The sequence below is a fragment of the Chanodichthys erythropterus genome, chromosome 20, assembly GCF_024489055.1.
Source record: "Chanodichthys erythropterus isolate Z2021 chromosome 20, ASM2448905v1, whole genome shotgun sequence".
Lineage (NCBI taxonomy): Eukaryota > Metazoa > Chordata > Actinopteri > Cypriniformes > Xenocyprididae > Chanodichthys > Chanodichthys erythropterus.
This window is the reverse complement of record NC_090240.1, coordinates 6,484,557-6,500,943: the sequence shown is the minus strand read 5'-3', so window position 1 is coordinate 6,500,943 and position 16,387 is coordinate 6,484,557. Positions and strand designations below refer to the sequence as shown.

Genomic DNA, 16,387 nt, shown 5'->3' with positions numbered 1-16,387 from the left:
TGAGCAATATATATATATATATATATATAAAGCTTTGTTAATATAAGATAATAAAAATACTGCAAAATAAACTGTTCATTCATCCATTAAATAATATTAACAGATACAACATTGATTTTAATAATGCATTAGTAAATGTTGGAATTTAAGATTAAAGCTGCAGTCCATCCGTTTTACATATTTGTCGCCATCTCTGTTTGAAACCTGCAATTGCAGTTATTTGCGTAATTATAATCTTTACATGGGTTGGGTATCGGCACGGCTCCTCGGCACGGATTAATCTAATTTTTGCTGTCCGTCATAGCACCAGTGTGGATTCTGAACTTCAGAATCACAGATTGTAGTCTTGGAAGTATGACTAATATAAGAATTTTCACCAGAAAATGTCATCTGAACAAGTAAATAACGTCTGCCACTTTTGTTCTGACCAACTGAGAAAATGTTGGTTATTACAATGGAGCTACCAATAGTGATTCAATTTAACTATCGATTAGCTCGGATCATGTCAAACCAAGCAAATTATTATTGTTATACTTTGTTCTCAAATTGTTAATGTTAACAACATCAGCATTGCGTTACTATGTGTATTTAGCGTGTATTAGCGTTAACTGTAGATTTCAATTTCTGTAGCCACTTGGTAGTCCAAAAGACAAAAGTCTTTTGCTTTTGTCTATGGGTGAATCTCCAGTTATGATTGTCATTTGGACCTTTCTGGATTACAATCCAGCATCAAAATGTTAAGTTTAATTATTGCTGCTTCTGTGAGAAAAGGCAATAAATGATCTGCTACCAGCAGCATCCTCACATGATATAGTCTACTAGCTGGGACTTTTTCCTGCAGAAACCCACCAGTAAAGATTTTATTACAAAACATTATTACAAGATTACCGGTGTGAATCGGGCTAAGGTGAGGAGATTTTGAACACTGCCTGGATATATATACTTGCTCAAATTTATTTTGGATCATTTTTAGCCAAAAAACTTTAGGGACTGTGGCTTTAATAAATACCTTTTTTTTTATGAAAATATTTTTTCTTGTTTATGTTCATAGTTCATGTTAAATTGTGTAGTTAACTGGTGTTAATGAATGAGACCTTATTGTAAAGTGCTACCAATATCTTAAAGATAGATAACACAAGCACAACATCAAAACATTTAACAAAAAGAAGTTTATTAGATCATATGTTATTAAACATTGTTCAGCTATATAGCTGCACACAAAATCGCATATCGAGTAGGTACTTTTGTTGTAATATGTAATTACTTCACAACTGAGTCCAGATGTGCTGTTCATTAGTGCTGGGGATTTTCAGTGACACTCTCTACAGGTATACATTGATATGCCAGGTGGCAACAAGTGACTGTATTATGAATGAGTCATTGAATCATTCACTCAAAAGATTCACAACACATTAGGTGTGTTCGACTTGAAGTATCGCAGCAGTGTATGACATCAAAGTACCGCAAGAGTGATTAGAAAGCAAACAGCTCCATATGCTTTTGAATCGCTCTCATTGTACTTTGATGTCATACACTGATCAGTCTGTGCAGTGCCACTTCAAGTCGAACACACCTACTGATTCTTTCAGAAACGAAACACCACTACTGTTTACTCAGAGGCGCAACATTTGATTCTTCTTTGACTTAATTTGGGTCTAACATTATCTAATTACTTATCATTATAATTACTGTTTAGTTTCACTTTAGACATAACTTACTGTGTTTACATGAATACTCGCCAAGATGTGCATTTTGACACATAAATGTATATATTTGACCGCTCAAGCGCAATAAGTTGTGAAAGTGAACTGAATTCAGCACTCGTGTGGGATTTGCGCCATAGAAAGCCACCTGTCAGTACTGAATTCAGTTTTCTGTTGCGGTTTATTGTGCGTTTAATAATTCATCATCAAGCATGTCCTGCTCTTTCTTTCTTCATAGATAAAATATATCGAAAAATCTCTATTGACATCGTCATATTGCCCAGCCTTACTCCACGCCTCCCCTGACATGCTCTCACACCCCACATTTTGAAAACCCCTGGTCTAAACAGTATAGTATGAAAGCTTGTTTCCGCCACTGAATAAAACATAATAATAATAATCGCGACTTTTTATCTCAAAATTCAAATATAAACTCGCAATTGAGTATTATGGTCAGAATAATTCAGATTTTTTTCTCAGAATTGGACTTTATAACTCGCAATTCTGAGTAATATGCGAGTTTATATCTAGCAATTCTGACTTCATTTCTTGCAATTGCAAGTTTATATATCGCAATTCTGAAAAAAAGTCTGAATTGTGAGATGTAAACTCGCAATTGTGAGATAAAAAGTCGCAATAATCTTTTAAATTGTTTTATTCCGTGGCAGAAACAAGCTTCCATAGTATAGACATATCAATACATTTTTCATTTTATTGTGACTATCGCTGACATTTACAATGACAGAATAATAAAACCGTATCCGCAACCATTACTTTCACAGAACGACAGAAGACTTTTACTGTGCTCTTTAGGTATGAAAGGTATAAATGTTGTAAGTATGGAGCATATGCACTCAATCTGCAGAGCTCCAGGTGGGCAACAGGTTCAGCAGGCCTCTGGGGTATCGATCATTACCTCTCATACAAACCAAGCGTATGTTGTGCACATGTGTGAGACTGCAGAAGCAGGAGTGATGCAGGGCATAAGTACTAATGGGATTGTTTGTGTTTGCATGTATTGGGATGAAAAGAAAAAAAAAAGCAGTGGAAACAGGCAGCTGTTCAGATGCCTGTGGATTGAGTTTCTCTAGCTGCTCATATAAATGCTGTCTCCCTCTCTCTTTCTCTCTCTCAGTAATGTTTATTTTACACAGGTAGGACAACCATGCCGTTAGCCACTTGTTTCCTCCCAGAGGAAGTCATAAATGTGCCCGCTTGTGTTTAACTGCGCCCAGCCCTGCTGCTAATGACTGCCATTCATGTGAAGAGGAAGAGAGATAGAGAAAGAGATGGAAATGAAGGGATGATAAGTGAAGAGGTGATGTTTTAGAAGCTGCAGGCATCACGGAATGCTGAGGTGATTATTCCGTTGGATTTGTTCTGGTCACCATCCAGAAACAATATGATGTTTCAAACCAGTTTTTATCCAGATTTCTTACCCTGTCTAGAGGAATGTGAGGAGTTTGCACAACCCACAAAAAAGCTTCAGTTTTGCTTAAGCAGAAGAAACATGCTAGATAGATTAGAAGACACTCATAACCACGCAGAACTAAAGTAGCAACAGATCTTTTCTTCTGAATTGTGATGTACGTCCAAGTGTAAAGGGTTATTGGAAAAAAAAAAAAAAAAAAAAAAAATAGACCAGGGACTTGGTTCAGTTGTTGATTGATTGATTTTTAGATGTGGTCATCACTCTCAAAAGAGGAAACAGATGAACATGAGCTTGCAGGGGTGAGTTTTTAATGGACTAAGTGATTGGAGAAGTCCTGTATACATCACCAGAGATAATTTGTTGTTTTCATTGGAAGATTAGCAGTAATATATTTTTTAAACATTACAAAGTAAAAAGATCGAACTTAAATTTAGGAAGGCTGGCCCGTGTGGTCCGATCCAACAGACAAGCTACTGTAGCTCAAATTGCTCAAGAAGTTCATGCTGGTTCTGATAGAAAAGAGTCAGAATACACAGTGCATCGCAGTTTTTTGTGTATGGGGCTGTATAGCTGCAGACCAGTCAGGGTACCCATGCTGACCCTTGTCCACCGCCAACGTAAGCAACAGAACTGGACCACGGAGCAATGGAAAAAGGTAGTCTGGTCTGATGAATCGCATTTTTTTATACATCACATGGATGGCGTCGCTTACCTGGGGAACACATGGCACCACTATGGGAAGAAGGCAAGCTGGCGTAGGCAGTATGATGCTTTGGGCAATGTTCTGCTGGGAAACCTTGGGTCCTGCCATCCGTGTGGATGTTACTTTGACAAGTTCCACCTACCTAAGCATTGTTGCAGACCATGTACACCCTTTCATGGAAACGGTATTCCCTGGTGGCTGTGGCCTCTTTCAGCAGGATAATGCACCCTGCCACAAAGCAAAAGTGGTTCAGGAGTGGTTTGAGGAGCACAACAACAAGTTTGAGGTGTTGACTTGGTCTCCAGATTCCCCAGATCTCAATCCAATTGAGCATCTGTGGGATGTGCTGAACAAACAAGTCAGATCCATGGAGGCCCCACCTTGCAACTTACAGGTCTTAAAGGATCTGCTGCTAACATATTGGTGCCAGATACCACAGCACACCTTCAAGGGGTCTAGTGGAGTCCATGCCTCGACAGGTCAGGGCTGTTTTGGCAAAAGGGGGATCAACACAATATAAGGAAGGTGGTCATAATGTTATGCCTGATTTGTGTATTTTAAAATGAATTGCATGCCATTTAGCAACACAAGTCAGCTTTTATTAATATGATATTCTAATATTGATCTATATTACTGCAATGTGCAACAAGTGTCTCATATCAGCCACCGAGCGAACGCACAGAGTAGTGTTAACACAACTTTAAACACACTCAAATCTATTTCACGAGTTCACACAAATAAGTCAGATTAGGAATAGGAAGTAACCAGGTGAGTGTGAGGAGACGGGATGGTGGAGGGATGCTGAAAACTGTCAACAAATCATGGGTGAGTTGACTGTGTTTACATATAGGCCTGCACTCATGCTGATTGGGTAGATATGTTGATTACTGATTGTTGACAGCTGGTTGGGATGACATGATGATTGGATAGATTATTTGACCATGCTCCTCCCGAACTTTGTTAATAAAACATCATTTAGTATGATTGTTTTGACCAAGTAAAACAGCTTCATTAGAATGAAATTAAATAATGTGAATTTAAGTGATCAAGTCCTGTTGGATTGCTTTCCCTTGGCTGAGGAGGTGAAGACAACAACTTCCATGATTCCACACTCATTTACGGCTTCATCACGGCTTTGTTATTGTTTTGAATAAGCAACCTCTAGTGGTGAAACTTACATGCTGTGCCTTTAAAGGTGGTATACAATGTTTGCTGTGTATAATAAATGTGCCCCTAGTGGCACAACACAGAACTGCAAAAATATTGACAACATATCCACCTGTCTGCCATTTGGGGTAGGACTACCTTTTTGATCAAAACAACCTATTGACTTGTCAACTAAGCCCCGCTTTAAATACATTTTTAATGTTTTATAGAAACATTAGGACCAGTTCTTACAATATGGTATCAGCTGTAATCACTTTCAAATGAGACTTTTTCAGTTGACAGAGAAGCATTTGTCTTCATTCTGATTTATAGTCTCAATTTTTATCATGTTACTGTATATTCAACATGTCCTGCCCCAATAGAAAATAGTGTTCATTGAACTATTTAATGGGGTATTTAAAAATAATACACTACAAAAGAGCATCACAGATCTTTTGTGAAAGAACAGAAGACTGTATGGAGGCTGGAGAGGAGGCTGCTTCACATCTGCTCGACACAGTCGATAAAGTTCTCTTTAATGTGGAAGCCATGACAGAGAGATTAAGGGCCTGCCGTGGCCCAAGCTCAGAGAGGGTGTGTCTGTCCACAGTGGGAGCGCACCTGCAGCGGGCCACGGGATTGGGGTACTACTTGGATTTGGGCTTTTGAGGGCTTTATGGATGGGCGACGCACGCTTACTTGTGTCATCACTTCTGGCTGCTCTGAGCCTGGAGATCTTATTTATTGGTTACAGGGTGGAACAGAACAACTGCTGCAATCATTCACTCTCTGTGTGTGTGTCCACACAGATGTTTCTTAGAGTAGTTTCGCCATGATGTATCTGTAGCCACGTGCATTGTGTTTGTAGCCATGTGTTTTGAATGTGTGTGTGTGTGTACCTGGTATTCCCTACATTATGGGGACCACAAGGATACTAATACCTTAGTAGACAAGGATAGTAGATCTTATGGGAATTTTTCATTTTTTTTTTTCTCGGTTCCTATGAGGAAAAAAGCTTATAAATCACACTAAATTAAGTGTTTTGAAAATCTAAAAATGCAGAAAGCTTTCTGTGATGGGTAGGTTTAGGGGTAGGGTTAGTGTAGGGTGAGAAAATATACAGTTTGTACAGTATAAAAATCATTACGTCTATGGGAAGTACCCAAAAAAACATAGAAACCAGTGTGTGTGTGTGTGATCTCATTTACTGTGAAGCCGCACATGTGCTCAGACAATGACGCCAAATGAACTAGGGGAAAAATGTGAAGTGACTCTTATTAAATAGTTCAACTATGACACTCCTCTGCTCTCGCTCTGCTGATGCCATTGATGAACAGGTGGCCATTTGAATCATTTGTTTCTGGTTTGGTTGAAAGCATTCAGAACACTGTGTAATTTTGAAGATGCAGCCAAATTGCCCATCACCTAGATTCCTGTTCCCATAGGATCTTTTCTAGTTTTCTTTTCTAACACAGTGGATCCAAAAAGTATTTGGACAGTATTGCAACACAAAAAAATTAATAGATGTCATTAGATGAGAAAATGACAGTGCAAGTAGCATCTACAAACAAATGATTTTCAGAACCATATTTTCACATTATATAGCTTTTGTAAAGGGGTTTTTAGTGGATGTATGAAGTCAGTTATCCTCAAGTTCATTGTCGTAGAAGTTATGCTGCCTATTGTGCATTATGTGCTATCTATATTATTATAAATATGAGTTTCCCAGTCAGAAATTGGACATTGGAAAGCCTCTCAAGTTATATTTACGACTGGGAAACTTTTGATGATAATTTGGATGCTGGGTGAAAAAGCACTACAGTTCAGCTAATTGTATTTAATATACATTTAAGCGATTAGATTGTATAATGATCAAGCACATCGTAAGTTATTATAGTTTTAGTTACTTGTTAATATTATATATTTTAATGTTAAATGTTGGATTGTAATTCTGTATTTGTAATTTTTGGTTTTGGTTTCTTTTTGTCTTTATTGTTTTAAGTATATGTTGTGACAAGGGCGCGTAATGAATGAATGAGCATATGAATTTCCCCTTGTGGGACAATAAAGTTTACCTTCCTTCTTCATTTAAAATATACACAGTACAATCTCCAGAGTTAAATCAACTCTGCTCAGAGTACATATGGCCCCTCTCTAAATAGTGGTTAAGTAACACTGAAGCAGAGTTAAAGTTAATGAGATAATTAAGCAATTAATAAGGCTGTGACTGAAGTCAGTTGTAGTACTTGTGTTTCTCTTTTCTTCAGTGATTCTGCTTGTTAACAGCAGGTGTTCATCACTAATGCACAATCATAATTGCTTATTTATCTCATTAACTTTAACTCTGCTTTAGTGTTATTTTAACACTATTTAGAGAGGGGCCATATGTACTCTGAAGAGAGTTGATTTAACTCTGGAGATTTTGCTGTGTAGTACATTTTAATCTAATTATAAATAATATGCAATTAAGAGACCGAAAACATTACATTCAGTTCACACTTAAAATATATTATTTTAATGTATATTATTTTCTGTGACAAAAATTCTTTTGAAAGAATGCTAAAGTGTAGTTTACATGCATGTCTCTATGCATGTCTCTATGGGTGCTCTGGTCTACATTATCAGTGTGTGTTTGTTTGTCAAGCTCATTCCTGTAGGTAGGTTTACATCATCCATTAAAATCTACAGAGAAATGGAAAAGCACTTAGACCAAACTGTTTGATCTTCCCTGACAGAAGCAGAGAAAGACTAAGGGAGAGACAGAGAGAGGGAAACAGGAAGAGAGATGTGTGTGTGAGAGAGAGAGAGAGAGTGAGACAGAGATAGAACTGTAAAAAGTGCTGCTTTGATACACAATTAAAATAAAGTCCCAAGTTACAGTAAGTGATGACTTCAGAAAGGGAAAAAAGAATGCAAAAAAAAAAAAAAAAATGTACCTACCAAATCTGTAGCCATGTCAATACACTCATGGTGTTCATTTGAGTGAAGTGAATTCACATTTAGCTTGCAACATTTTCTGATTAAACTTTCATCTGTTGGAACTAGTGGTTAGCAAATGTGTTCCATCATATTAGGCCATGGTGCTCATGCAGATAATGTGAGTTTGAATCTAGCTAGCAACCTTTCCTGTTGTTATTTCTTCCTTTTCTCGCCATCATTTCCTCCCTAGTATAATATGAACACTGTAAAAAAACAAACAAACAAACAAACAAACAAAAAACCCTGTAAAATGTATGGTAAAACCCAGCAGCTGTGGTTGCAAAAACTTTACCGTAAAAAATACGGTAGCGCAATTTAAGGTTTTATGGGACAGCACTTAGTTTACTGTCTATTTTGCAGTTCAAAACCATATAATTTAAAGGTTTATATTGTAATAATTACAGTTCCTAACTGTTTATTTTACAATGTACCTGTACAGTAAAAAACTTGTTTCATTAACTGATATGATAATGTTAATTTACCAATCTACTGAAGTTATATCTGTTTTGTACCTTTGTAATACACTGAAAACCACCAAACACAGTGGTGATGAGAGTCACATGATGAATTAAAATTTGTCAAAAGCAGCTTTTCCAAAAGCTGAGAAGGACAATACTAATATATATATAAGGTGCAACTATGACGATAACAGCACAGAGAAACAATATCGCTGGAATCACTCTCAGAATTATATATTTTTTTTCCCAGCTGATGAATGATAAAAACATTGACAGCCAACCAGAATCCACCAGACTTTAAAGAGCTTGAGCATTTAAAGTAACAGTCGACAAAACTGCAGCGCGTGCTTAGAATAAACAGAACGATATTGTCCGCTGGTGTGGATGCTAAAATAGTAATCAATATAGTTATCTTTATATTTATCATTGTTGGTGTGAACGGGCCTTTAGAATGTGTTGAAATCAGCATGTGTTGAATGATGCAGGTTAGTGCAGCTGTCAGATGTGCAAGAACTCTATTCAGTGTTTGTTTTCTTCTGGCTTTGAAACCATAAAAGTATTACATAATAAGAAGCATATTTGTTATGGAGACTTTACTGCTGTAGAGGTCTAGGTGTCTCTGTTAGAGCTGTTGCTCTGTGCCAAGCGGGCACAGGTGGCTCTGGTGTTACGTCTGCCCTGCGAGGGGGCACCCTGGGGGTTCAATGGAAGGGCAGCTCTGAATTAGAACGGTGTGTAAACAATTCCAGTCCTCTGAGAAGAGCGGGACAATGAGACACGGAATGCCCCCTGCTAATCGTCACTGCTGGGTAACTGGATCCATGCGCACTCTCCCTCTATTGCTTTCACCTTACTGCACAGTAGGGCCTTTGTGCTGTTTGCTGCCATTCTAAAGGCGGTATGAAAGAAGGATGAGGAAAGGTGGTGGATGGAGAGGGCAAAGGATGGGTAGAAAAGATGATAAAAGGGTCTGGAGGAGGAGATGAGAGAAGATGAAGGGAGAAAGGGATGAAGGGACAGAGAGTAACTGAGGATAAATGAGGTGAGCAGGTAATAAAGCAATGCTTCACAACTGCTGGGTGACGACCTGAAAATGGGGGTCAGTTCTGTTACAATCATCAGGGAAAAGTAATGCTAAATGCAAATAATAACATGCAATCATAAATGATGCATAAGTAGGGCAGCAAAACAGACATTTTAGCTTCTTAAAATAAGGAAAAATGTAACCTGGTTCACTGAAAATGGAACGAGATACTGTGTCATGTTGTAGACGTCATGGGAATGCCAGGCGTGACTGGTGGCTAAAGCACGTAAAACACATCAATCTTAATTGGCTGACGGCAATACTATGATGTCACATGGACCATCCTTGCATATAAAAGGTTGCCTGTATTAGACGTCATCAGCTTCATTGAAGGAGATGTGCAGGCGTACCCAAGGCATGGCAACGTGACTCAGCATCTCATTCCCTTCTGAAGGAACTGGGGTTAGATACATAACCCTAAGACTTTCCCTTTCGAAGGAACTTAATGTCGTGGCATGGTGTTGACGCTATGGGAACGTTAATACCAACTATGCTGAGGGAATACCTGCTGCAGCTAAGCTGTGAACTATGCACAATCATAGTGAACTAGGCAAAACAATTTTACGGCCGAGCCGGGAGCTGAGCATCAACAATTCACTGGGCACACTATGTGACTTATACAACAGCCTCATTCCCTAATAGCCAGTGACAACAGGTTCTAGGGAAAAAAACCCAGAACTCCATGCTCCAATACTTACTTTGTCCCTATTTTAGCAGAGGAACTCCATCACAGGTAACTCGACTTCCGAAAGCGGGACAGGCACCTGCCTAGAGCTCAGTATCAGAGCTGTATTCCATAAACATTGTCACCACTATGTTCTGGTAGTATGCTTAGTCCATAGACTAAGCACCAGTTAAAATCCAGAGTCGCCCTGTCATGCCAACTTGCCACAGAAAGCGACCCTTGCACAGGGGAGCATACGACCCTACTTAAAACCCCAATAAATAATTGAGGGAGACAACATGAGAGAATGGGAACTAGAGTGCCTGCTCAGATAACTCATTTGTCCAGCTTTACACCTTACTTTTACCTTGGGGAGCGGCTTCACAAAAAAGGGGCACACAAGGCACATCTCAGCGTGTCTAGCTTAAACTGCTGTACAGGGAAGCATACAAGAGGATGGTTAGCAATGTGATATGGCCCATGCCGTGCTTGTTTGTGCTGACACAAAAAAATATGTATATTTCAGTCTGTCCAAGTACGGTTTACAAATGCACTATACAGGTGACAGAGAGAGAGTGGGCATTTCGGCAATGGCTGCTATTTGTGGCGAGCAGGGTGGGCTGAGAGCAGTGGGAACAGCGAGGCTGGTAGCAGGAGTGTTAAAGGGTTAGTTCACTCAAAAATGAAAATTCAGTCATTAATTACTCACCATCATCTCATTCCAAACCCATAAGACCTTCGTTCATCTTACATTCAGCATTTCCAGGTTCTACGTCAGAACACCGGCTCAGTATTGGTCAACACTGATCATGTGAGCAGCACGACACATGGGTGTGATGCTGATGCAGGAGCTGGCCAATAATGAATCACCGTTCTGACGTAGATCCTTTGATTTGTTTTTGTGCACAAAAAGTAGTCTTCTCGCTTCAGAAAATTAAGGTTGAATTGCCATGAGCCATAAGGTGGTAAAGCAGAGGAGGCAGACTCATCTACCTTGGCTCTACCCACCTGCAACCCCCTGATCGAAGCTGCCGCACTGTTTCAGCAGACGCTTGACTTTCATCCCTTTAATTTTTTTTTACAAGAAAAGAAGTCAACAGAGCCTCATCTTAAATGCACATACAAACAAAGTGGCTCCTGAAGACAAAATAGCTGATGACATCTAAAGCAGGTGCCCTTTTATGTGCATGGGTACTCCACATGCTGTCATAGTATTGCCATCAGCCAAATTTGGTGTGTTTTACACATGCTTCAGACACCGGTCACACCCGGACACGTTCCCCTAGCACCATGATGCAGCATTGAGTTTTCTCGAAAGGGAACTTTAATTTCGTGAAAACTTTTTTCTTTTCTTTTATTTAAAATATTACTAATATAATTATTTAAATCTTCTATTCTAGAAGTTTTTTTTTTTTTTTTTTAACTGCTTCAATGATTATTAATATTTGAAAAAAAAAATGGTGCAGCCAACATGTTCATGTTCAAAGTTGTTCAACATGCAGAAAAAATAACATCAAACAGGATATATCATTTTCAGGACTCTTGCAGACCCTCATGACTGTGTCAAGGTCAATAAATCTAACTATGAGATCATTTTTCCTTTATTGGATGAGGCAATGTTACTCCAGGATGTAGAATGTCATGTGGTATGACTCCACAAAAACTTTAAAATAATAATACAAAAAATATTAATGAATTAATATTCATGGTTTTTGTATAAAAATGCTTTCCCTTACATTTATATTTATTCTTTATTTTAGGTTTTTTTTTTCTTTCATATATTCAACTTGTAATTACTTGTTATTACTTTTCATTTGGTTATACCACATGACATTTTTTTGAAGTCATTAAATTTGAACTATTCAAAATTATATAAGTTTTTAAAAATCATAAGAAAACAACATGAATACAAAAAGGACATTTCTAAGAACTAGAATTTTATTTATTATTATGAACAGTCTTCATAATACATATCATTGACCCAAATCATTTTGGCACTGTGTTGGGTCGCTACTTGATGTCCGATGTAAAACCAGTTGAGAACCAGAATAGATCACAGACTCTCGGAATCTATAAAGAGATACGTACAGCTTAATTTTCACACAGTTCAGTCTGTTCAGACCATGATTCACGGCTCTCAGTAGAGCAATGAGGATGACAGCTGCTCTCACTGGCTCTGATGCACTGACTGAAGAGTCAACAAGGCTGCTATTGTCTGTGTGTGTGCAGTACTCTCACACAATGATAAAAGACAGAAGAGGAGTCAGAGAGAGACAGAGAGCTATCTTCAGTCCTTGACAGGGCTTATCATTCACTGAAAAGTTTGACACATTAGATATGTTCTTCTTATGATTTATCTGAAATATTACTGTGTACAATGAGCACATTACACACCAAATACCGTAAGCTCACATACTGTAAGCACAGTAAAGATCATTTTGTGCGACAAGCAGAAGACAAATCATTTTGGCATGAATTTTTTTTTTTACAATGGCTTGATTGTCATTAACCCTATAAAGCCTATACTGATTCATTTTTGATAAGGCCTCTAAATAATCAAATAAATCTTAAAAAGCTGTTGTATACAATCTACTTCATGCCTTCTGTTGTCTGAAGTTTATACTAGTTAATACTTTTTAGTGAGTAAAAGGCCTTTTAATAAAAAACAAAAAACACATCTCCCTTCAGGTCGTGATACGTTTGAGCTGTGAAATCTTTACTCATTTTTATAAAGTGAACATACGGAGAGTATTTCAAGATGAAAACTTACTGAAGAAAAAAAATAAATAAACAAGAACAATTTAGGTTTATTTGATTATACATAATTTTATTTTAAATAAATCCATCAGGCTTTCGAGGAATGTTTATTTGTTCATCTCGCAATCATTATTGTTTTGCATTTCAATATATGTTTTGCCCCAAAATAAAAACTACAGAGCTTTGATAATAAAACTAAGCATTTAAATATCATCTTACTTCTTGATATATTTCACTGTAATCTCACTGTAATTTCACTGATTAAATCACTGTAACCTAGAGCTTCTGTATTCTGTCAGGTCAGTTTGAAGTTATCCATTCGTATAATGTTTGGAAAGAAAAGACAGGTCAACTAAAAACATTTGTCTTTTTTTAATAAAACCTCTACAGCTTTTTTTCTGCCTTTTAAATATAACCACGGTTTCCAAACTTAAAAGGTCATAATTGGCAAAGATGTCACAATGACTGTACACTGTTCGAAAAGGTGTGCAAAAATTGTCCCAAAGCACTTGTTTTTATACTGGCTTTTAAATATCTGTGTTATGCCAGGAACTGTATATACAGTAACTGAAATGGGCCACTGGTTTTACAACGAATGGGAGAAATTGGAACGGCCAATATGGCAGCTTTAGTAAAAGAAGTCTCTCCTTCCAAATGAAAGAGCCAATCGGCAAAGTCACTACATGGTCTTTACGTGAAACTTGCGTTCAACCTTTGCTCTCTACACTGCACATTGCATTGGCTGGAGCAACCTAAAATTTTGTTGTTTTAGCTATTTGAAGAAACAATGTTTATGATACTCATGTCAGATTTTATTGCTGATTTGAAATATATCCATATTTCCACATTCAATTAGAGAGGATCTGTACTTGCAAGACTGAAAATATTTGCTTGATTGCTTTCCCCAGATGGTCGGTGTGTGAACTGAAAGGGACCTTGATTCCGCACTTCCCAAAAAAAAAAAAAAAAAAAAAAAAAAAAACGTGTCGGTACCTGGCTTCTGTAGCCAATTTCACTCTCTTTTCTAATTTCTTGTTTTCAAAGTAAAGAAGATGTAAATCAATCATGATTCCAAAGTATCTGAATTCCAGTGTTACTGTAGGTCATCCAGAAATTAAAATTCTGTCTTCAGTTATCATGTCTTTTAAACATTGTATGATGATGATTATGTTAAACTGCAAATGAGATTTATGAAGGCGAAACTTTTCAGTTCATGACTAATTACATCTTGTCATTAACTAGAAGTTGTATAGACTATTTTTTTGAGGCTTGACAGGCCTTCTGCTTACTGTAAGCTTATATGGAAAACAGCTGTGTGAACATTTCTCAAAACACCTTCTTTTGTCTTCAACCAAAGAAAGAAGATCATACAGTAAACACATGAAGTACACATAAGTAAATGATGACAGAACTTTCATTTTGGGTTGAACAATCTTTTTACTTCAAGTTCCTTGGCTACCAAAACACTCCAGGCTCAGTGTCAGAATCTACCCTCTTTATGAAAAACATTCAGACAGTTTTCACAATGATAAAATGTAAACACAATTTGATCAGCCAGTTTGAATCAAGTCCCAAGCTCACAAAATGTGAGAGATGCCTTCTGCCTCACAGAGTCCAGATGATGGAGGAAATAGTGAAAAAGAAAAAGAGAGAAAGGGCTTGAGAAAAAGACACATAAAGCTGTCTGCAGGACTATGTCTCAATCAGTGGCTCTGGAGAGTTCAAACATCTGTCTAGAAATGTGCTCTGTGTTTATGCATGAAAAACCAGACAGGGGTGGCTTGACTTGCCTTCAGGCAGCAATAGTGAAAATGAAGGTGACATTTGAGTTTAAATGTAAATGAGTTCTAATGTAAATGAGTACAGTGTAAATGCCAAGCTAACTTTCACTGTGGTGGAAATGTTTTGACACTGTTTCGAAGTGCTGATATAAAACGGATGCATCTCTTTTACTGTTTATCTTGTACAGTTGAACATGATAAGGAGTTTTTGCCTGTGAGGCGCCATCACAGAGAATTCCGATTTGACCTGTCCAAGATTCCTGAGGGTGAGGCGGTGACTGCTGCAGAGTTCCGGATCTACAAGGACTTTGTTCCAGAACGCTTTGACAATGAGACCTTCCGCATTAGCGTCTACCAGGTGCTGGAAGAACACTCAGACAGGTACATCTACATTCTACATTCAGTATCTTGGTTAGTTCACCCAAAAATGAAAATTCTGTCATCATTTACTCACCCTCATGTCGTACCAAACACAAGACTTTTGTTCATTTTCAGAACGTCTCGGTTACAAAGGTAACCCTCGTTCCCTGAAGGAGGGAACGGAGACGTACGTCGGACAGACCGACGAATAGGAATCTCGCTAGAGAGGCCAATCTACTTCGAGTGTAACTAAAACGAGCCAATGCACATTGGCATGCCATCATATGCATCAGCTGCTCGCCTCGCAGCGCGGGTATATAATGAGCAGCAGGTGCGTTGCATCTTCAGGTTTTCGCTGAGGAGCCGAACCGGATAGGCGGCAGCATCAGCGGGGTACAGCGACTGTGGCGACGGGACGTACGTCTCCGTTCCCTCCTTCAGGGAACGAGGGTTACCTTTGTAACCGAGACGTTCCCATTCAGTCGGTCACGTTCGACGAACGTCGGACAGACCGACGAATAGGAGTCCCTACCAAAGCGCCACAGGAGCTGCCCCCTTCCAGCGCTCTGTTGTAAGCCACCTGAACCCCCTTGCCTGAGGATGGTGGGACAGGGCTAACACAGAGAGAGTCGATCACTGCTGTTCACCAAAACCCATTCAGTGAGACTATTGGATAACGCTGGGAAAGCGTACCCTTCGCTGGGAAAGGAACGCTGCGGAAGCCACATCCTTCCCCGAAAGAGTTATGTGGAGAAGTACATATGGACTAACCCTGTAGGGCTGTGCTACATATGGAAGAGCTGGGGTGACTCTAACCCGATGAAGGGTAGGTTCTCCCAGAGGGAAAGACACGGGCTTCGTTTAGGAGCAACCGTGGAACCAACCATATGGGATCCCCGTAGGGTCACACATATGGAACCCAGCCTAAACCCGGTTCTCAAGGATACAACGGAGTATAGGCCTGGCGCCAGACGCTCCGCCACGTCGGCTGCCGAAGGGATATCGGAGGACTCGACAGGGTCTGCCTTGTAGGGACTCTCTGGAGAAAAGAAGCGCATGTAGCGCAGCAAGCCGACACTAAGCCGGGGCCTCTCCGTGCCTCTGACCTGTGGCGAGAACATGGGAGGAGATCGGCTCGACACGAAGGCTATAGTATCTAGCGAACGTGTTAGGTGTCGCCCAGCCCGCAGCTCTACAAATGTCTGTCAGCGAGGCGCCACAAGCCAGCGCCCAGGAGGATGCGACACCTCTCGTGGAGTGAGCATGCAACCTGAGCGGGCAGGGCACGCCCTGAGCTTGGTAAGCCAGGGCGATGGCATC

General features: G+C 39.1%; 1 protein-coding gene across 2 annotated transcripts in view; it reads left to right on the top strand.

The window, feature by feature from the left end:
* bmp7b (bone morphogenetic protein 7b) overlaps positions 1-16,387 on the top strand; it is a 66,880-nt gene that overhangs the window by 23,992 nt on the left and 26,501 nt on the right. For both annotated transcript variants that reach the window (XM_067370685.1, XM_067370686.1), the window contains exon 2: positions 14,896-15,088. In XM_067370685.1, coding sequence (XP_067226786.1) covers positions 14,896-15,088 — 193 coding nt within the window. The remainder of the gene's footprint in view (positions 1-14,895; positions 15,089-16,387) is intronic.